Below are 23,288 nucleotides of genomic sequence, written 5' to 3'. Positions count from 1 at the left end.
CATCTTGGCAGCTCCCTGTAACCTCTGCACTTTTAAGTTGCAACACTGGAGGAGTAACAGAAAACAGCAAAAAAGTCCACAAATAAGGAACACTGTACAGGACTCCTTACTGTATACGTGCTACTGTTTATGGCTATGGCAAAGAGGGTAACATTTGAAACACTGCCCTGAGGGACACCATTCTCCTGTTTACAACGAGCTGCAGAGTCACCAACTAGGGTCCTAAAAAACCATTGAAACAGGGAAGATCCTATGAAGATGGGGAGGTGACCATGAAATCCCCAAGGATGCAGTTGTGCAATAATACAATTTCTCAAAGTAGTATCAAAGCCTTTCTGATATCGAAGAATATACCCACACAGTGATGGGTATGTAGGAAAGACTGCTGAACAGCCGCCTCTAGCACGGTCAGGTTGTCGATGGAGGGCCGAAATCTCCCCAATCCACAATTAGAGTGGCTAAGGCGTTGCCTGGTCTCTAACAGCCAGGCTAGACGACAGTTAACCATTCACTCCAGTCTTTCCTACACAGCTCGTTAAGGTGACATTCCTGTAACTACTGGGAGATGTGTACTCCTTTCCTGGTTTTAGGAGAAGTATCAGAATTGTCTCCCTCCATGAATTGCCTGTCTGCCAGATAAGATTAAAACATTTTAGGAGGATTTCCTTTCACAATATTGGCAAATGTCGAAGCATGCGGTAACAGAGTTGGTCGTGACCATATGTAGAGTCACGAGTATCAGACAGAGACGTTTCGAGCTCCCACATAGAGAGTTATAGGCCTCAAAACTGTTGGATCTGAAGTCCAACTTGCCCCTCTCTACAGCTGCACGGTAGCGAAAAAATGCTGGATCCTGACTTGCATCGGCTTTAGTTTTTGCAAAATGGTCAGCCAGCATCTGAACGATGGCTCTGGGTGCCATTTGGAGACACCCCTTTTTCAGTACCGCTGTTACCAATAATCGACTATGTTTATTGGAAATCCTCCAGATGGCTTCCTGCACTTTTGTAGAACAAGTGGAACGGTTGATGGAGTCCAGGAACGTTTCCCACGACCTTTTTTCGCTCTCCATAATGACGAGTCAAGCCTCGGCACTCAACTCGAAAGGCTGTGAGGTTGTCTGCTGTCGAGAGGCATTTAAACTGTTGAAGGGCCGCATGCCTCTCCCAGGCGGCTGAACGGCACTTATCTGTTCACCAAGGTGCAAGTCACCCCCTAAGATGACCTAAAGACTGTGGTATGGATAGGTCAGTGGCATGACGGATCACACGCATGATGTGATCCACCTATTCCAGGATGCTGTCACGGTGTTCAAACACAGCCAACTGGCTGAACAGCACCCCGTTAGTCCTGCTGATCATCCATTTTGGTGGCTTCTGTTCCAGCAATCCTCCATCCGGTACGTGGATCCACTGTGGGAGGTGGTCACTGGAATGAAAGTAATCAGTTGCTTCTCACTATGCTTAGTGTGCGCGTCCTGGAGAGCAAGACAGTTCGATGGCTGAAGATGACCCAGGAGTAGCTGAGAAATGCACGGGACATGTTGACAGTGCACAGCTCCTGAGACATCATGATGTTCTCCAACACTTGACCCCTGGGGCAAGTCAAGTGCAAGTCCCATAATACATTGCAGGCATTGAAATCAACCAGTAGGAGAAATGGGTGGGAAAGTTGTTCAATTAGGTTTGCGAGAGCCTCAGAGTCCATTGTTTCCTGTGAAGGCAAGTGCATAGAGCAGATAGTGATCATCGGACTTGCATGAACTGCAATGGCCACTGCTTCTAGATCAGTAACTAAGGGGAAAGCAGAGGAGTAGTGTGTGTTATTGACAAACACAGCAAGATCTGCCTCAGCTCATTCCCCAATCAGGTCATTCTCACGGTGGAGGGTATAGCACGATAGCACAGGGGCATCATTAGCTTTGAAATGTGTTTCCTGTAAACACAAGCACAGGGGCTGTGCTTGCACCAAGAGTTTCAGTTCCTCCACAAGAGTCCTGAACCCATTCATGTTCCGCTGTAGTATGGGAGCCATTTATCATGGTGTTTGGACTTTCACCCTGTCTTTCCGCCTTTCCACTGGGGTGGGGAGCCGACAATGATTGGAGTTTCAGCTTTGGGGAAAGATGGTTGCCCCGGGCAGACTTCGCAGTCCGTAGGCTCTGAAGCAGAAGCAGCAGAGCCATCAAGTTGAATTACATTGTCTCGGTCTGACAGTCTATCACCTGTTTTGACTGCGGTTCGAGTCCGTTTGCTTTCTTGACCTGGAAGGGCTTTCTGGGGACTACAACAGTGGCAGAGGCAGAGCTGGACTTTTACAAGACTCTGCCTTTTGAGGTACCACAAGCTCCGCAGTGGTGGTAACCGTGGCTTCCACTTGCGTTCTCGGAGGGGCTATGAGCTCTGAAACTACTTGACAAGTACAGTGACACATGCAGGTACTAGTGCCGACACTAGCAACCTCCATTTGTGAAGAAGTGTTGGCTGTCAAACTATGCTTTTTAAGGGGAATGCAAAAGATGTGAATGTAGAAGGCTGCTTGGCCTTATAGATGTTCTTGGCTTCTCCGTATGGGATGCATTTCAAAATCTTAATCTCCTGTATCTTTCGCTCTTCAAGGGAGACACTGCAATCCCTACTCCAGACAGGGTGATCCCCAGAGCAATTTACACACTCTGGAGGGGAGGAGCAGCCAATGCCATCAAGGCATTGGCTACATTTGCCACAGGTGTGTGACCAAAATACTGACATTTAAAACAGTGCACTGGTTTAGGGACATACGGCCGTATGCTTAGATGAAGAAAACCTGCCTTGATATGCTCTGGGAGTTTCATGTAATTGAAGGAGTCAGATTTCACCAGATTCCCATCCACCCTTTTCAGCATATTCAGCAGATTGCTGATCCTTCTTGAGCCCACTCATCTTTCAATTTCTCCTTATGTATGTCTACCAGATCTCTACACAACACAACACGTTTGGTATAGCTCAAGGTATTGCGGAGCTCCATTTCGACGGCATATTCTACAAGGCCTTTATCTTTCCGGAGGCATATTGATTGTTGGGAGCTAGCAGTTTCAACCAACAGCATATCATTACACAATCGCTTGACGGATTTCATTGAACCAGTAATGCGCTCCAAACCTCCTTGAGCATAAAAAGGCGAAACTTTTTCCAAACTGCCCTCTTTCTGTTTCACAATTATAAACACATTCTGACCTGCAGCATGCATTCCGTTACTATTCGTGCACAAATTCTGTGTAGCCCCCATGTCTGGAAGAGTGGCTACATGACCCCTCTTATTTGATTGGGTGTTAGTACCTACCAGCAGCCCACTCTTGCCATTGGGACAATAAGGAGAAATCTCCAAGGGTTCCATTTTTATCCCATGAGTAGCGGGGGAAATAAGGGTCCACTCAGACTGAGACCCACATGGCTGAGTAAGCATTATACAACTGAGGTGCGCAGGGTCCCCCCAGGTTGTCCGTTAACGACTGTGACAAGTCAACTGCTATGCATCTCATCTGTGCGCAGCACACCTTGAGATTTACAGTTTCTTTCTTTCTTTCTTTTAATAGAAGTTTATTCCGTTATCATGAACTGGGTGTTCATGCCACGATTCCCATTCCCTGTCACACACATTGTTCCACTGCCACGGTGATCGGTGAAGCATGCATACAGTTTATGGTGACCAAACAGCGGTGCTTTCCAGTCCCGAGCTCAGGAATCCCAGGAGCAAATGAATGATCAGCTCCTACAGACTGTTTCCTCTGTTGATTGTTCGGAGTTACTGCTGTGGTTTTCTTTTTCAATAACTTCCTCTTCTAACTGTGATTCACATGATCTGATAATTCTTCTGACAATTTCTGTAATATTGTCTCATAGTCATTAGGACATAAAATTTGAGAGTGCCTGTGAAATGTCTTCTTTTTCCCCCATTTCCATACTTTTATGAGACCAAATGATACAAATGTTTAGAACAGTAAGATATTGTTGCAAGACAATATCAAAGATTTTAAAAAGTAACACAAGTTGCATATGGGAACTTTGATTCAATTCAAATATTCATTACATACTAAAATAATAGAAAGATTGCCTTGGGAAGTGAGAAAAACGTAAGTATAGAAAGTACTTACATTACAAGGTGCATAGCAGCAAACACACTGTAAACACAATATCCACTTTCCAAACAATAGCGACCAAATTGCTTTTAGCGTGAATTGCGCAAATGTAGTAAGTGGTGACAGCTGTAATGAATGACAAATATGTATTTGGACATGCCTCCAACTATAACTCTATCTGTGACACTAACAGAAAACTAAATCTTGCGGCTAACTGATGCAGACGTGCCCAAAGGGTTAGTGAAAATTATTTCAACAGTGAAAACGGCTATATCTGATACTCTGAAAGAAACTGAGACAGCAAGGATAAAGTAGAAATGCTCTGAGTACTGCCTTCTAAATACAGTTTGATATGTTTGTAGACATTTATTTACAGGAGCAACTAAAACAATGACATTTCAAAATGTTTGTACGACTTGTTTCCTATTCTCTGTAATCAGTAGTGTCGAGAAATTATCGTACACTTCTGTCGAAAACAGAGACTGTGAATTTTTCTTCAATCATTACTAAAGTCTGCACTCATTGCTCGTCAGAACCTCAGTCACAGCTCATGCGATCCCGAGACTGGTGTGTAAATGCGATCCCATGGCTGGTGTGTAAATAAAAGTGCCCACTCGTGACAGTCGAGAGTCAACGCAGGCAGAATACAGTGGCAGTAGCCACGGCTGCCTCGCCCCCACTCACCTCAATACAGCACTCCGCATGGCTGCGACGAGGCCGGCCACCTCCACCTGCCTCGAGCAGTCACCACATTCCTGCTCTGCCTCGTCACTGCCGGTGCCCGCCTCCCCGGAGGGATGTCTCGTTTTTGATCCAGACTCCTCAACCCTGAAAACAAATTGCCCTAGCAGATTGTACAAATTTTCAGATACTGAGGAGAAAATATTCTGCATAGTGTACTACAATTTCATAGCCGACCATCGATTAATAGAGCAAAGTTAATCGACCGCTAGTGACACTCGCTGACCCTAGCCTAAACTGATATAACAAAATTCCATTTCTTCACACATAAGATATGTTTACAAAATAGCACTACTTTGATGATTCCAAAGGCGCTATATAATCCTGAATTGTACAGAGGGGTCCAGAAAAATGTAGACACTCTCTGACAGTTAATATCTTTGGAACAAAATGACATAGTGTTGCTATTTTGCATGGTGGCAAAGTATATTATTTTCTCAACAGATTTTGGCAAGTGTTTTCCAGCAGATGATAGTGCAGCACCGAATGAAGTAAAGATCGCCATTCGAGCAATGCAAGGCCGTACTGAAGTGGTAGTGGAAGTATGAAAACATGTTGGAGGTACAACAACACTGGCAGAATGTGCACAGAACCCAGGCACAACATGTGCAACAATTTATCATATTCGGGATAAGTGTGAAGCTGATGGTGCCGTGCAGGATGTGGGTAAGGAAAGGTCTGGCCGACCAAAAACATCAACAAGTTAAGATTCCAGCACTGCTGTTTGGCAACATTTTAATAAGCCACCTCAAAAATCTGTGAAGCAGGGTGCACATGAAAGTGGGGTAAGCCATTCAAGCGTACAACCATTTCCGACGCCCGCCAAACTGGGAAATGTACATTCCGAGATCGCTGCTTATGAATGACGACGACAGGGATTGAAGGACGGAGTACTGCGAGTGGTTTGAAGGCACGCTTCGTGAGGATGAAAGTTTGCAGGGATGGTTATCTGATCAGTTTCTTATTTATTTAAATGATATGCCCTATAGTATTACAGGTAATTGCAAAATATTTCTGTTTGCTAATGACATTAGCTCGGTAGTAAAGGACGTCGTGAGCAACATTGGCTCTTCGCTTATTTTCATTCGCTTATGTCGTATGGTATTACATTTTGGAGTAACTCTTCCCATTCTAAATGGATATTTTTGGCTCAGAAACGGGAAATAAGTGGTGTGAGTTCATGAACCCCTTGTCAACCCCTGTTCACTAGCCTGGGTATTTTGACACTGGCCTCTTAATATAGATATTCTTTACTATCATTTCTTGTTACCAATATTAGCTTATTCCCAAGAATAAGTAGCTTTTACCCAGTTAATACACGGCAGAAATCCAACATTGGGATCGGACTTCCTTAATCCTTTAAATGCTCTGGATGTGTTAACACGTGTGCTTTTGTACCTGTCCCTGTGCGCTCTGAACGTGTTTATGCACGCCACCAGTCCTTCTAACTGGTACTCGTTCATCTCTGCCTTCATGAAGCCTTTTGTGCCTCTTGAAAACACGATATCTTGAAAGTGCCTCACCTGCATATGCTCACTTAATCATTGTCCATGTTTCACTACGGGTTTTCCCAAGCTTAACGCAGAACTTAATGTTCACTCTTTGCTCACCATAAGCACCCATCATGTCACAGTAATTGATGTGTCAAGAAACCAAACAATGAGTTGCTAAGCACAGCCGTGCAACCTAGTGAGTTTGCACGGCCAAGTTCATTTCAAGGCTGCAGGTAGTATAACATTTGTTCCTTTATAGCATTGCAAACTCACAAAAAAAAACAACCTGTCCTGAAATTTTGCTGACATAAGGAGTACAGGAAAATTAAAGAGAACTTTGGAGATAAGAGAACGACTTGTATGAATATTAAGAGCTCAGATGGAAACCCAGTTCTAAGCAAAGAAGGGAAAGCAGAAAGGTGGAAGGAGTATATAGAGGGTCTGTACAAGGGCGATGTACTTGAGGACAATATTATGGAAATGAAAGAGGATGTAGATGAAGATGAAATGGGAGATACGATACTGCGTGAAGAGTTTGACAGAGCACTGAAAGACCTGAGTCGAAACAAGGCCCCCGGAGTAGACAATATTCCATTGGAACTACTGACGGCCGTGGGAGAGCCAGTCCTGACAAAACTCTACCATCTGGTGAGCAAGATGCATGAAACAGGCGAAATACCCTCAGACTTCAAGAAGAATATAATAATTCCAATCCCAAAGAAAGCAGGTGTTGACAGATGTGAAAATTACCGAACTATCAGCTTAATAAGTCACAGCTGCAAAATACTAACACGAATTCTTTACAGACGAATGGAAAAACTAGTAGAAGCCAACCTCGGGGAAGATCAGTTTGGATTCCGTAGAAACACTGGAACACGCGAGGCAATACTGACCTTACGACTTATCTTAGAAGAAAGATTAAGGAAAGGCAAACCTACGTTTCTAGCATTTGTAGACTTAGAGAAAGCTTTTGACAATGTTGACTGGAATACTCTCTTTCAAATTCTAAAGGTGGCAGGGGTAAAATACAGGGAGCGAAAGGCTATTTACAATTTGTACAGAAACCAGATGGCAGTTATAAGAGTCGAGGGACATGAAAGGGAAGCAGTGGTTGGGAAGGGAGTAAGACAGGGTTGTAGCCTCTCCCCGATGTTGTTCAATCTGTATATTGAGCAAGCAGTAAAGGAAACAAAAGAAAAATTCGGAGTAGGTATTAAAATTCATGGAGAAGAAATAAAAACTTTGAGGTTCGCCGATGACATTGTAATTCTGTCAGAGACAGCAAAGGACTTGGAAGAGCAGTTGAATGGAATGGACAGTGTCTTGAAAGGAGGATATAAGATGAACATCAACAAAAGCAAAACAAGGATAATGGAATGTAGTGTAATTAAGTCGGGTGATGCTGAGGGAATTAGATTAGGAAATGAGGCACTTAAAGTAGTAAAGGAGTTTTGCTATTTGGGGAGCGAAATAACTGAAGATGGTCGAAGTAGAGAGGATATAAAGTGTAGGCTGGCAATGGCAGGGAAAGCGTTTCTGAAGAAGAGAAATTTGTTAACATCCAGTATTGATTTAAGTGTCAGGAAGTCATTTCTGAAAGTATTTGTATGGAGTGTAGCCATGTATGGAAGTGAAACATGGACGATAAATAGTTTGGACAAGAAGAGAATAGAAGCTTTCGAAATGTGGTGCCACAGAAGAATGCTAAAGATTAGATGGGTAGGTCACATAACTAATGAGGAAGTATTGAACAGGATTGGGGAGAAGAGAAGTTTGTGGCACAACTTGACCAGAAGAAGGGATCGGTTGGTAGGACATGTTCTGAGGCATCAAGGGATCACCAATTTAGTATTGGAGGGCAGCGTGGAGGGTAAAAATCGTAGGGGGAGACCAAGAGATGAATACACTAAGCAGATACAGAAGGATGTAGGTTGCAGTAGGTACTGGGAGATGAAAAAGCTTGCACAGGATAGAGTAGCATGGAGAGCTGCATCAAACCAGTCTCAGGACTGAAGACCACAACAACAACAACAACAACAACAACAAGGAGTACTTTCGTTATTTGAGCCTTCAAGTTCATTTAATTTCATCTGATGCTACGCTTTTGCTGTCCGAATTTTTCTGAACAAGATACCTTTCATTATCTGAATAAGCCACTAATAATGAAATTGAGTAACTTAGAGAAATTACAAACATGAGAATTTAACATGCAACCCAGGAATCCACCACATAAGAACACACAAATAGAAAAGCTTTAAAGTTAAACACACTGACTTCTACCTTTAATACTTTTCTAATAGTCTAAAATAAATTAAAACTACCATTGGGCTCAATTGGTTGACCCCATAAGTAAATTTGAATCTTACATAATCATGAAGTGAAATGTAATTACTGATGATGTTACTTATTCACATGCCTGTTTTTATACACCCCTTACTGAGTAGTCATTTGGCTGCTAGAATTCAATCTGTTAATACCTGTGTGTCAGTGTCCACTCTTAGGTGTAAAAAATTCATGCTTAGCTGTCACCTGGGTAGTATCTCCACAATGGAACTTAGATTAGCATCTAAGTATAAAAGTTGGCATCTAGTTAGCAGCCAGCATTAAGAAAGAGTGGCTATGAGTCACATGATATAAAGTCAGCATTCTCCAAGCAAAGGAAACGTGAAAATATTGAACAATCATATGATGATCAACTGGTTGCATTCCTTCCCTTCTGCAGTGCTACATTCAGCAAAACAGGCAGAGTCCTGGGAAGATGACGTATCAGATCTATTGTTTGACCTCCTAAAAAGTCTCAGACTCAAGATTCCTGGGATTTATAACATCACTTGTAAGTGTGGATACAATTACATGAATCAGTCCAGTTGCACCATTTCCGACTGCCGTGCAGAACTTGAATGGCACATTAAAAGTTGAGAACTGGAGAGATCTGCTGTTACTGAACAGAGCCCCACAAACAAACATAAAATATTGTTAAGGCTCCCACATAATTCGATTCTGTAATTAAAGAGGCCATGGAAATAAGAAAGTGTGAGACAATCTCGAATCTTGAAAACAGGTGTAATCTTAGTGGTGCACAAAAGCAAGCTCTCGATGCAGAGAAGAGCCAGCAACATGCGTCGCAATTTTTATGCTACGGCAGGAGTGATGGAACCACCACTCTGGACAGTGACATCATCTGCGACAGCACGATGTAATTATCAAGCAGTCAGAAGCTGTCTCTCTGCTATGTGTCACCACAGTAGTAGTTTTGACAGTCAGTTACTCCTGACTCAGGCAATGGAGGCAATCCTCAAAAGGGCAAAGTTCTATCCTGAATTTACGAGTTTTCATCCTGAATTGACATGGCAGGTTGAGTATACTTTAGACAATCTGTAGTGTTATATCAAAACAATTTAACCAAAACAAATATTGTGATACTTGTCAGTCAGAGCTAGTTCGTGAAAGTGTCCTGAAAAGCTGCTGTCACTGCCAAAAATTGTAAAGTGTGTATGTGCTAGCTTGTACTTTGTAAAATATAAACTAGCTTAATAACATTATAAGTATAGATGGAGAAGTAGAAACCTCTCTCATTGTGCTGACCTGCAGACAGTACTGTTGGCATATTCCGCATACTTTCGGTCACTTCTGTCCTATGGCATTGCGGCTAACACCAAACAACTATTTATTTTACACAAGTGTGCAGTAAGAATATTCTGCGTATAAGGAAACCAAACACCTTGCCAAAGCCTCTTCAGGGGCCTAAGAACTCCTGCACTTACATGATAATAAATTTTTGTGATTAATAATAAGAGACAATTTGGAACCAACTCAGCAATTCACAACCGCAACACTACAAGTACGAACAATTTTTGTACAGGCCATACCTCGTTCTCTAATATTAAGAGTGGAGTTTTATATTCTGGTGCAAAAGTCTGTAACACTCTGCCAGTGGACCCCTAAACACTTAAAAACAAAATAAAAGAATAATGTAGTCATAATATTTGGAATCAAAAATGCAAATTTCTCCAAATTCCATGTTGTATATAAAACAAAAATAAGCTCTGCCAGTATATAGGCAGCTGTTAGTGACTGGTTAGCTATTTTTGGATTGCACGTCACATCATAGTCAAAACAATATGGAATGAGGGAGTTTTACAATTATAGTACAATTTCTCAGTGAAAAACAACACAATGACCAGTTACTAGATTCTAAACTATACATATATTTTTTTGGAAAGCTGGCTTTTTTCCAAAATTTTTTAAAATCTGTATGAAATAATTCAGAAGTAATTTGCATAATTATGAGTGCGAGGAGGTTAGCACTAGTCATAATTTGTTGTCAGTATACTTTTCAGAAGTGGCTATCAGGGGTTATCTTTATTTGTTTCAGATATTTTTTATTCCACGTGGGAAAAATATATCTAAAAACAAAGATGATGTAACTTACCAAACGAAAGTGTTGGTATGTTGATAGAAACACTAACACACACACACACACACACACACACACACACACACACACACACATATACAGGCAGACACAAGCAGACATGTGTAAAGGCAAAGAGTGATATATATATATCTCTGATAGTGGGCTGGAATCATTTAAAGACCTCCTGGGCAACAGTAACGGAGCTTGCAATTTAGACAACTATTTTCAATGTTGTGGAAAGGTCCACAGTTTTCATGCCAGAAACGAAAGTATTCACAGTACGGGATCCAAGGATGGTTTTCTGCCAACTAGCAGGCTGAATGAGGGGTGAAGAAATATGGGTCCATTCTTACAAAACACATCACCTTGACAATCATCAGCCCTCATAAAGAACAAACATGAGAAACAAATTTTTTGTTGTTAAATGCATCAATTGGTCACAAAAATATATTAATTGCTCTATTGATGTATATAATCCAGTATAAACTTTACTACCTACTCCTTTCCAAATTTTATTTAAATATGGCATGTCTTTCCATACACCTTTGATTCTTATTTTTCCTTACTGCAGAGTTTATGTATACGAGGCTGAGTACATGCACATTACTTGCCATACAGCTAGTATAAATACACACTGGCTTTGCACTCACACGCACAACAAACACAAACTTAAATAATCTGACTAGTGTTGCTGTATGCTGCATGTGCGTCTGACATATTCTCAGACTTTTGAAGGCTACAGAATGACTATCACTTGCACATAAATAATTACTTTCAGTTCTGACATTTGCTTTTAGCCTGTTATTTATTGATTTCTTTATCTGTAGTCAGATACCTCATTCAAGACATAAATTCAGATGTCCCTGGACCAAAAGTTGTTCAATTGTATGAACAGAAAGAACATGGATACTGCACAACTGACTTCATTTGTTGTAATACCTTATATTACTATTCACCAACATCACCATTACTACTATTATTATTATCATCATTATTATTAAATGATGTGGTATTCGTGTACTGAGCTTATTGGTGTCTGCAACTTCAACAGCCTTGGGCAATATTCTGCCAGCTGGCCCCAATAACGTCAACAGGTCTTTGTCCCATCAGTCTGGCGGTCCTCCTTGTGGTCTGTCTCTCGGATTCCATTCCAGCACAGTCTTCATCTATCAGTCATTATTCTTCCGGCAACACGCCAACCCACTGCCATTTCACAGTACCGTATTTACTCGAATCTAAGCCGCACTTGGAAAATGAGACTCGAAATCAAGGAAAAAAAAAATTCCCGAATCTAAGCCGCACCTGAAATTTGAGACTCGAAATTCAAGGGAAGAGAAAAGTTTTAGGCCGCACCTCCACATCGAAACAAAGTTGGTCCACAGTAACATGAGAAACAATTTAGGTCGAATGAATGACGATACAGCTACAGTAGTTTGGTTCGAGTCGTAAGCTTAGCAGTTAAGCTTTACCAGGTAGCCATTATGCGTCATTCGCTCCGTCCGTATTCATACGGGTTCCCTACCTTTTTCACGTGCTTCGTCTGGTCTGAATTGATTGCTTATTTTTCTTTGATCTGGTAAGTGCCATTCTCTTTGTTATAGGTGTTTACGTCACTCCAAGCTGAAAATGCATTACTGTACTGTGTCATCCATTGTTTGTCTTATTCTGATATTGGGTGTTTACGACCTGTCGCCGCTCGCGGCATAGCTTGCTTTTGTGCACACTACCGCCGTTTACAATTAAAAAAAAAAAAGAGAGAGGAATTCTCTCATTAGTGAAACAATGGCAAGAGAACGCTATTTGTTGTTACTTACACTGCTGCTTTCTTTGATAATGATCAACAAGAACCAAATAATAGACTGCATATGATAGAAGATTTTCTGAACAAGAGTTTAGTGAAAATTTTTCGCCGTTTGACAATCTTTGCAGGCGCCTCTTCAGTACATTACATTCTGCACAGAAATTAGTCATCTTAGATTTAAAAATCTAGTCAATTGCCATGCTTCATTTCTGACTATATCACTATTAGGCATAAGAATAACACGAATATAAACGTGACATAATATGTATAGTCTTCCGCATTTGCTGTTGTCTCACTCTAGTTTCGTAGTTTATTAGGCAGACAGGATTTAAATGAGACAGCAGCAAACACAAAGGAATACATGGAAAAATGTTTATATTCGGATTATTCTTATGGTAAAGAGAATACTGCATGTGATTCACAATTCATAAAAGTTCCTATTAGCAACCATCTCTTCTCACAGGTGTGAAAAAATTCAGAACATAGAATTGGCCATATTGACAAACATCCCAAACAGTCTTGCCAGTCGGATTTTCGTAGTACATTGAAATGCTGCTACATTCGAAGATGAAGAATACGGAATTTGCATTTACTTCGTTGGACAACGTATGAAAATGCAGTGGTCGAAACTCGGGGCGGAGAAAAAAAGCTCGACTTCCTCCTTTTTTAAAATTTATTTACTTACGCAGAGTTTTTGGCGCCAGTATTTATTTTTGTGCCTGCAAAGTGTGCCTGTGTAGTGCTACATATATTTGACGGCAGAAGTTAGTTGTGGCGGCACCTACCAACATTTTTCAGTACTTCCGCTTACTTTGCACTCGATTCTAAGCCGCAGGCGGTTTTTTGGATTACAAAAACCGGAAAAAAAGTGTGGCTTAGATTCGAGTAAATACAGTACCTATTATATCCAGGATGTATTTGATGTCAGTAATGTATCTGATGCCTTCTGTCCTCCTTTTTGTCCTTTCTTGTGATCCCAACTTTTCCATGCTTCATGGTGTATTTGTGAAGTCTTCAGACCTAGCAGCTGAAAGTCAACATGGGGAGGACATTCTGGACACAAACGATTTTTTCAGTTTTACTACCAAGTTTCACTTGAAGATACTTGAATGTCTTCCAAATGCTTGCCAACATAGATCAATGTGTCGAAACATTTCAGATATTATGTCTCCAGTCGTATTTATGAGCTGGCCGGCATAGATGTAGTCGCTGGAAGTGTACAGTAGTGTATTTCTAAACTGTACATTTCTTACCATTCTCCACTTATTAGGCACAGCTTCTGTCTAGGAAAGGTCTAGTTCAGTCCAGCTGCCTCACATTCCGAGATGAGATGCAATACCGACATCTGTAGTTCTTCAAAACTGTTTGCCAAGTGCCCAATGTCTACTGTTAAATCTCAGGTTGTTATTATCTTCCTACTGAATAAAATTCATTTTTCTTTCCAGTTTAATTTCATCACAGCCATTTCCAGTTTGACAGAACAGATTAGGAAAGATGAACTCACCTTATTTTACTCCTCTTTGATTGGAAAGTCCCAAGTAGGTTCTCTGACATTAATGAAAGATGTAGGTTTTGTATATGTGCTACAGGGCTTTACCATAAGCCACCTCTAACCCCTCACTCAGCTATGATTTACACAACAACTTGATAGCTAATTCAGTCCAAGGCTTTTACAAAATTCACTAAATCTACCATAGAGGCATAAAGTATTTGTTTAATTTCTGCAGAAAAAACTATGTTGAAGTTTGCCAAATCTGCTATGGAAACTAGCTTGCTCAAGTATTATACGTCTATTATTGAATTAAAGCCCTCCCCCCCCCCCCCCCCTTCCCAAAATCATATTTTTCTGTCTGTTTGTAAAGATAACTCTCAAGAACTACTGTAGGGTTTTTTTATACAATTTTCACTAGCACAGACTAAATCATGACGAAGGTTTGTGTATATCATTTATTCTCATTATGGCAGGCAAGTTGTCTGGCTGTAGATACTTAATGCTACACTTGCAAAGCTGCCGGCATTGGTAGTTATTATTATTATTATTATTAGGTTGAGGCATAAGTTCATAGCATTTTTGTTTCGCATGTTTATATTCCAGTTGCTATGGTTTTATTTATTGACTGAATTTTTTTTTTTTCATTTATAGTTTAATGTTGCTATCTGAGTTTACATACATTTTGTCATTTCGACCAAATAAGTGAAGCTGTGGACGCTATTTTGTAGAGTGCCAAATGAAGAAATCAGAATATTTCACACATATTCTTTTGTTTGAGTTCAACAAGGGATGACAGCAGTGGAAACAGCCAGAAACATTTGCACTGTGTATGGGGATAATGCCATTGGATAAAGCATGGGAAGAAAATGCTATTCTCATTTTGAGAAGGATCATTTTGACATCAGTGACTCTCCACATTCAGGAAGACCTTCAAGGTTTGACAAAGATTGTTTAAACGCATTAATTCACAATTATCCACACCAGTGCACTCGATAAATGGAAAATGTGATGAACTGTGATCACTGCAGCATCATGTGACATTTGCATGCAATGGGGAATGTTCAAAAACTGGGTGTACGGGTACCGAATGCTCTAAGTCAAAATCGTAAAAATCAGTGGGTGGCCGTATGTTCATCTCTGCTTGCTCATCATCATTTGGCTTGTGAACAACACCAACCATTCCTATCCCATATTGTCACTGGTGGTGAGAAATGGTTGAGCCCAAACAAAGTAGCAACTCCCCGTACAAAGACCTGCACGCTTCCAGAAAAGATAACGTTATGCTTCTGGTGGAACAGTGATGGTGTTGCACTACAAACTGCTTCCCTGAGATGTAACCATCACTGCTCACATTTATTGTCAACAACTGAGACATCTTGCACATGCAATCTGAGAACGATGACCAAGAACACTGTGAAAAGTGATGCTATGCCACAGTAATGCCCGTTCACATTCCTCTTGACTTACGAAAAACGCTATACAGGAGTTGGGTTGGGAAGTCATTCCGTAGCCACCTTATTCACCTGATGTCGCACCCTCAGATTTTCACCTTTTCTGCTCTCCATCGAACAAGCTTCAAAGATCTTCTTTTCTGGATGGGAATGCACTCTGAACGTGACTTAACGAGTTCTTTGCCTCAAAAACACATGAATCAAAAGCTGCAGAATCAGACAGTTAACCCAGTGTTAGCAAACTGTTGCAAGTAGTCATAGAGAATATATTATAAGACTAAAGTCTTTGTATAAACACAGCAGATACACAAAGACCCATGGAAAAGCACTACAAACTTATGCACCAACTCTATATATTACATGGGCGTGCACAAATAATTCAATTCAAGCTCATATTCTGTTTATACGGTTTCTGTAGTAGTGCTACCAACTAACGACACCCTCCGCACCAACACTCGTTGTACCTGGCAGCGATGCTCCGCACGGCTCCTATAAGCCTCCACACATCACCAGGATTTGCTGCCTTGCCAGAGTCCTTGCCTCCCCGGGTGGCATCTGAGCCTACCCTCGCTCTGACCTCTGTTGTCTCCAACCTGCAAGAGACATCTCTCATCAGCTGTATACTATCTTTATCATTTTATATTTTACACAAACAGTCACACAACCATTTCTCAGTCTCGTGGCCGTGTTCCACAGACTTCCGGTAAGTAAAAAAAACAAGGAGACAAAGGATTATTGCAGAACATATAAACTCAGTCAAGTAACTATCTATTTCTTGATAAATAAGAATATAGTTATACCTAAAGACACATGGTGCAACTGATGATTTAATATTCCCCACACATTGTCAATAATACTAATTGCTACGGATAAAATCACCTGAGAATGATAAACATTAATCACAAATAAGAAGTAAACTACCAAAGAAAGACAGCATGAATGACAACTGTACATGGTTACTTGGCAGCAATTACAGGTTCTGTGATGATTCTTGTCTCCACTTTTTATCTATCACAGTCTGAAGACAGACACTGTCTCGTCCCAATTCCTTACAAAACCGTGAAAAATTCATGTGATTCTTTTGAAAATAATTTTAAAAAATTAAACAACAAAATCGATCAATCACCCGGCACAGTACATAATTTTTACTATACATGTGACTCTCTAATAAATATCAAGAGACATGCACAGCTAAAGCAACCTAATCCACTTGAATCTGCTACTGTATTCAAACGTTGGTCACTCGCTACTTTACCCTCGTACTCCATCCATTACCAAACTGATGATTCCTAGATGCCCGAGGATGTGTCCTATTAATTTATCCGTTCCTTTAGTCAACTTCTGCCATAAATTTCTTTTCTCACTAATTCCCTTTGGCACATCTTCATTCGTCGTCTGATCTACCCATATTATCGTCAGCACCACGCTTCAGAAGCTTTTGTTCTCCCTAGTCTGACGTGCTTACTGTCGGTGTCAAACTTCTGTAGGAGCCTACACTGCAGACAGACACCTGCAGAACAAACTTTCTGATGAAAATTTATATTCCATGTTAGCAAATTTAACTATTTCAGAGTATCTGTGTCTGCATTTAATATCCTCTCTACACTGGCCATCATCAATCATTCTACTGGCCACATAGCAAAAGTCACTGACTATTTTTACTGTGTCATTTCACAATCTAATTGCCTCGGCAATGTCTCGTTTAATTTGACTGCATTCCATTATCTTAAATTTCACACTTCTGTGTATCGTCAAATTGTACTGTACACCATTGCTTCAAAAATCATTTAAATGGGCTTATTTCACATAGTTTTATGATGGCATAATTTTGATTAATAACATGATTAATCAAAACATATTTCCTTGTACCTCCCAGTAATTCAAACACTTTTTAAAACACTAATTACACAGGACCTGCTTTATTGGTGTGAAATTAAAGTAGTGTTCTTTGTTACATTGTTAAATGACAAATTAAATCTTTAAATTAAAATAGCACAAGAATTATTACATAAATTAGACAAAATAAAACACATTTCTATCCAGGAAACATTGTATTTTAAACCACCGCTTCGGTGAGAGTGTGCTCCAAACATTAAAGCAAACGAAGTCTTGACTGACAACGAGCAAAATGGTGTATGTATTCAACTGAATGGAGACTTCACAACAAATGACAAAGTGTGTACGGGATCTCTACCACAAAATGCAAAGATGACTACATTTAAAATTCATGCGATACCCAGTGACAACAGGAAAACATACCTATCACCGATGCAGGTTCCACTCTCGGCCAGATGTCCTGTCCCTTCACTCACAGCACACACTGCTCCACCGAGACCTTCACGTGTTTTGTGCGAGCCTCCGCTCTCGGTCTCAGTCACAGCCACGACCCCACTTTCCAGACGACCTGCCCTGTAACTGCTACCCTCCGTGTCTCCCGTACCGCCCGACTGCGTCCAGGCATCCGTCACAGCCACCGGTACCCGGTCGCCACCGTCACAGCTCGTCTGTGTGCACTTGTCGCAGTGCCTCCTCTGGACCCCGCCACTCCCCACAGGCACCTCGGCGGCAGTCCGGGTGCCACTGTCACAGAAGGCACTCTGCAGTTTCTGGAAGACGTCAAACATCCTCCTCTGCTTGTGAGCCACCTCACCCACATCTGCCGCCAGCTTTAGCAGCAGCTCTGTGTGGCGGTTCTGCAGGTGGAACAGTGCCCTTATAAGAGGGTCCGACACTGGGACCCGCGACCCTCCGAGCCCCTCCGCAGTGCGTGCGTTTCTGAAGTCCGTGAGGGGCGATCCCGCGGAGCTCCCCCTCTTTGCACGCCTGGGACTGTCGCGCGTTTCAGAATTGCCGACTGTGAGGAGTTCTCTCTCCCTCACATTTATTCCAAGATTTTTGCACGGAACCGGAACTGATCCCGGGTCACTTTCTTTCACCAGTTTGTTTTTCCACTTCCGTCTGCGTCTTCCCAAACTGAGAGGAGAACCGTCACTTAGGCTGCAGTCTGACGAAATAAAACCTTTGTGTGGCCCTGTAGATTTTTCTCTTTCCTTCTGAAAGTCGAAAGCCTGGGGTACCCGCAGGCCACTTACATCCGAGGCGACGTACCCCGCCCCTCCGAGTGCGACCTGATCGGACGAATCGACGTAGCGAGCGACTCCTCCCTGTCGGTCCAAGTGACCCGGTGGAAAGCTGCCACGCTCCTCCTCCACACCCTGTATCTCTCCTCCAGGTGCAGTGACTGTCGCCGAAACGGTACTGTCACACTGGACGCCCGTAATGTCGGGCAAATCCTGTGTGGGACGTCCCGTACACTCCACAACATCCCCGAGACGCTTATGTGGCACTGCAGCAGTGCCTTCCTGGAGCTCAGCATAGTGCCGATCCGACATCTCAACACGAGTCTGAGAATTTGTCACTTTGCTCCTTTTGAGACCATATTGGTATTTTTTTGCAAACGGGTCTGTGTCAGAATCGAGGAAATTATCGGTGGTACTTTTTCCAAATGACTCACCTCTTTCTCTCATTTCCTGCACTGCAACCGAGTTCTTATACCCGAGTCGATCGGCTTTACGAGTTCCGTCCCCCGTCTTCTGTCCCACACACATATTCCCTGCCCCAACGGGCCCTGAACTGGTCCTTCCCGAAAAATTCTCAGCACTTCGCTCTTCAAACTCCTCGAAATCTGGTCTCCTCTCACTGAAGTCAGCTGATATGCGCTGGTGATCACTCTGCTCAAAGTTGCTGGGATCAACAACTGTATTTGTCTCCACTTTGTATGCCTTTATCCATGAAGGGACAGCTTTCTCTTGTATGCCATAGCGTAAAATATCTTCTGTGTTCGAAGTTTCGTGTGGAGTTTTCATCACTTTGGCAGATGCCTTTGGTGCTTCGAACAGCCCACATCCAAAAACTAGAGATGCGTCTGGCACACATGGCTCGAAGAGGATCTAAAAGAAACAAATGTTTGTAAGTGAACAAGGTACAGTTTATGCTCAACATGACTGAGTTTTTTGTATGCTGAGCTGTAAAGACTGTCATAGATAGCAAGGTCACAACGAGGTTACAACATCACCTCTTCTCAATTCTTGTCAGAAAAATCACATTAAAATCTAAACAGAAAAAGGAGTGTAGGTCAAGTGAACAGAAAAGACAAGACAGCTTACATTGCTAGTAAACAAGACAGCTTACATTGCTAGTAACACTCATAGAATTAATGGTGTACTTCTGGAAACTCAGCCCCGTCGTAGTTTACCTCTTCACAATAGTCCCACTTTGTAAATCCTTGGAAGTAATCAATTGTTTCACATAACTTTTTAGGCATATTCTGACATCAACTTCTTTCCTTTATGCCACAAATTATTATTAACATGCTGTTGGTGTTGCAGCAGTTAGCCCTTATGCCTGAAGTCACAAATCCATACATGGAACATTTTGAAGCAAAGACACTAGAATCTGCAAAGTTCAAACCAATGAATCTGTTCTTACATGCATGACATGTTTGTCATGTGACCGCATGGAAAGGAAAACCTTTAAGAGTGTTTGGAATATCTTAACTATATCCATTCTTATATAAAATTTATGACAGAGCTTAGAAAAAAAGAGGCTGGCTATCTTTCCTTAATTTATTGGTTAAGACAAAACTGGGCAAAATCCCTGGGTCACAGTGTACATAGTAAACATGCACACAATTTTTTATATCTCTACACCTCAAGCTGTCACCACTCCTCACAGACAAAATTGATGCTGAAGACTCTGGTCTATGAAGTTCTTTACACTAGCAGACAAGGAGTGGCTTATGAAAGTATTACACACCCTCGAACAGTCTCCCTAAGGGATGCAGACTCATTCAACAGGCTTTGCAGTCAACATCAAGATTGCAAAAGAAAGAGGTTGAGACACACAGAAAAAGAGAACTAAGAATCACTTATCTACCTCGCACTGGCACAGTATCTGGAGTGACTGGGGACTCCTACAGAAATATGGATTTCAGTGTCTTTCACTATCGTCAACAAAGATAAAAAGTCTTCTTTGTAATGTTAAAGACGCTCTAGGTCTCTGAGAGCCAAGTGTGTACTGCATTCCACACAAATGTCTTACACGGTGCAAGCTATTAGAACAGTTGATGAGAGGTTCGAGGAACGTCACGGATACACCAGACTAAAACAACTGTACAAATCGATGGTTGCCAAGCACTGTCTCAAATACACTCATCACCAGACGAGTATCGTGGTGCAAACACCAAGCTTCTGAGGCAATGTAATTAAGGAGACTACTGAATCAAAGATTTCAGACAAACTAATAAATGGGTATGGATACCTTAATTTTAACAAGGTTTGGGGCTAGACACTCAATTCAGTGAGATCTTGCTGGCTATCATCTATCATTTCTACGAAAAGCTGCAAGAATGTGAACTTAACCTAACAGCGCACAGTTTGAAAAACTCGGGAAAGTCAAAAGACACAGTGGGCATCAAGAGTCGACTCACAATCGGGTACGAATAGCGGCATGAGACCAAATACAGTTCATAGTGTGGTTGGAGCTCAGGCAGCAATTACACAAGGCGGCACAATTCGCAGCACCTGAAGAAGACAAGTGGGTCAGTCGTCAAAATATTGGGTATAAAATGGACAGAATTCAGCTGAGCCACCCAGAAGTACACTGCTATTCAGGCAAGCTGAGGAAACCTGTGAGGTCACAAAACACATCAAAAATAACTGGGAGGGAACGGACACACACACACACACACACACACACACACACACACACACACACACACACACACAAAGAGAGAGAGAGAGAGAGAGAGAGAGAGAGAGAGAGAGAGAAGACAATAATGACTACAAATTGGAAAAAAAGTAGTGTCCTATAAACTTATACCTATGAACTAATACTCGTTGAGATACAGGCCATACTGCTTGTGTGGTGAGCAGTCAGCAATCAGTGGTGTAAGCTATGTTGGCTGGGTTCAACTCTGTTTCTGGCCCTCCGACTATGATATTCTTGTCAGACTTGGCACTTGCAACTGTCTCCAACAAGAGTCATTCCATATGCATCATTTCAAGTTGTGCAGGCCTGAGCAGAAGACCAATGTTGCTGCAGTTAGTGAAAAACGTAGATAGTAATATGGAGTACTACTGTTCCACACAATGATGGAAAACAATACAGCTTTAGAAGCAGAGCACAATCCTGCATTGAGACAGTCATGGTGAACATTACAGCCATGAAAAGATGACAAGCTGTGTACCCAGTGTGTGTATACCAACTTCAAAAGGTCGTGCGCATGACAGGTGTTTTCATTTACGTATCCTGACACGTACAGCGCCATCTATTATCAATTTTCACAATATTTTTTTTCTTCTTCCATACGTTTTCCCCCTTCTCCGATAATATTCCACTGCAATCTGACGTCATTCTGACCAGTGGTCTTATTTCTAGTGTTTCGAAAGTTTAACTTTAATTATAATCACCCTGTATTATACTTCTCTCTGTGAATGGTACCTTGTTGTTGTTGTTGTGGTCTTCAGTCCTGAGACTGGTTTGATGCAGCTCTCCATGCTACTCTATCCTGGGCAAGCTTCTTCATTTCCCAGTACCTACTGCAACCTACATCCTTCTGAATCTGCTTAGTGTATTCATCTCTTGGTCTCCCTCTATGATTTTTACCCTCCACGCTGCCCTCCAATACTAAATTGGTGATCCCTTGATGCCTCAGAACATGTCCTACCAACCGATCCCTTCTTCTAGTCAAGTTGTGCCACAAACTTCTCTTCTCCCCAATCCTATTCAATACCTCCTCATTAGTTATGTGATCTACCCATCTAATCTTCAGCATTCTTCTGTAGCACCACATTTCGAAAGCTTCTATTCTCTTCTTGTCCAAGCTATTTATCGTCCATGTTTCACTTCCACACATGGCTACTCTCCATACAAATACTTTCAGAAACGACTTCCTGACACTTAAATCTATACTCGATGTTAACAAATTTCTCTTCTTCAGAAACGCTGTCCTTGCCATTGCCAGTCTACATTTTATATCCTCTCTACTTCGACCATCTTCAGTTATTTTGCTCCCCAAATAGCAAAACTCATTACTACTTTAAGCGTCTCATTTCCTAATCTAATTCCCTCAGCATCATCCGACTTAATTCAACTACATTCCATTATCCTCGTTTTGCTTTTGTTGATGTTCATCTTATACCCTCCTTTCAAGACACTGTCCATTCCGTTCAGCTGCTCTTCCAGGTCCTTTGCTGTCTCTGACAGAATTACAATGTCATCGGCGAACCTCGAAGTTTTCACTTCTTCTCCACGGGTTTTATTACCTACTCCAAATTTTTCTTCTGTTTCCTTTACTGCTTGCTCAATATACAGATTGAATAACATCGGGGAGAGGCTACAACCCTGTCTCACTTCCTTCCCAACCACTGCTTCCCTTTCACACCCCTCGACTCTTATAACTGCCATCTGGTTTCTGTACAAATTGTAAATTGCCTTTTGCTCCCTGTATTTTACCCCTGCCACCTTCAGAATTTGAAAGAGAGTATTCCAGTCAACACTGTCAAAAGCTTTCTCTAAGTCTACAAATGTTAGAAACGTAGGTATGCCTTTCCTTAATCTTTATTCTAAGATAAGTCGTAGGGTAATTATTGCCTCACGTGTTCCAACATTTCTACAGAATCCAAACTGATCTTCCCCGAGGTCGGCTTCTACCAGTTTTTCCATTCATCTGTAAAGAATACGAGTTAGTATTTTGCAGCTGTGACTTATTAAATT

The 23,288-nt window shown here is 41.6% G+C and overlaps 1 protein-coding gene across 1 annotated transcript in view; it reads right to left on the bottom strand.

Annotated features, from left to right (window-relative positions):
• The window catches only part of LOC126427002 (uncharacterized), an 81,668-nt gene that overhangs the window by 38,303 nt on the left and 20,077 nt on the right, over nt 1-23,288 (bottom strand). The window contains exons 3-5 of the mRNA XM_050089153.1: nt 17,772-19,462; nt 15,977-16,105; nt 4,802-4,945 (exon numbers count right to left, since the gene is read on the bottom strand). Of these exons, the coding sequence (XP_049945110.1) occupies nt 4,802-4,945; nt 15,977-16,105; nt 17,772-19,462 (1,964 nt within the window). The remainder of the gene's footprint in view (nt 1-4,801; nt 4,946-15,976; nt 16,106-17,771; nt 19,463-23,288) is intronic.

Source organism: Schistocerca serialis, chromosome 11, assembly GCF_023864345.2.
Source record: "Schistocerca serialis cubense isolate TAMUIC-IGC-003099 chromosome 11, iqSchSeri2.2, whole genome shotgun sequence".
In the NCBI taxonomy this organism is placed as follows: Eukaryota; Metazoa; Arthropoda; class Insecta; order Orthoptera; family Acrididae; genus Schistocerca; species Schistocerca serialis.
Note: the sequence above shows the minus strand (reverse complement) of the source record. Positions and strands in the feature narration are given on the sequence as shown.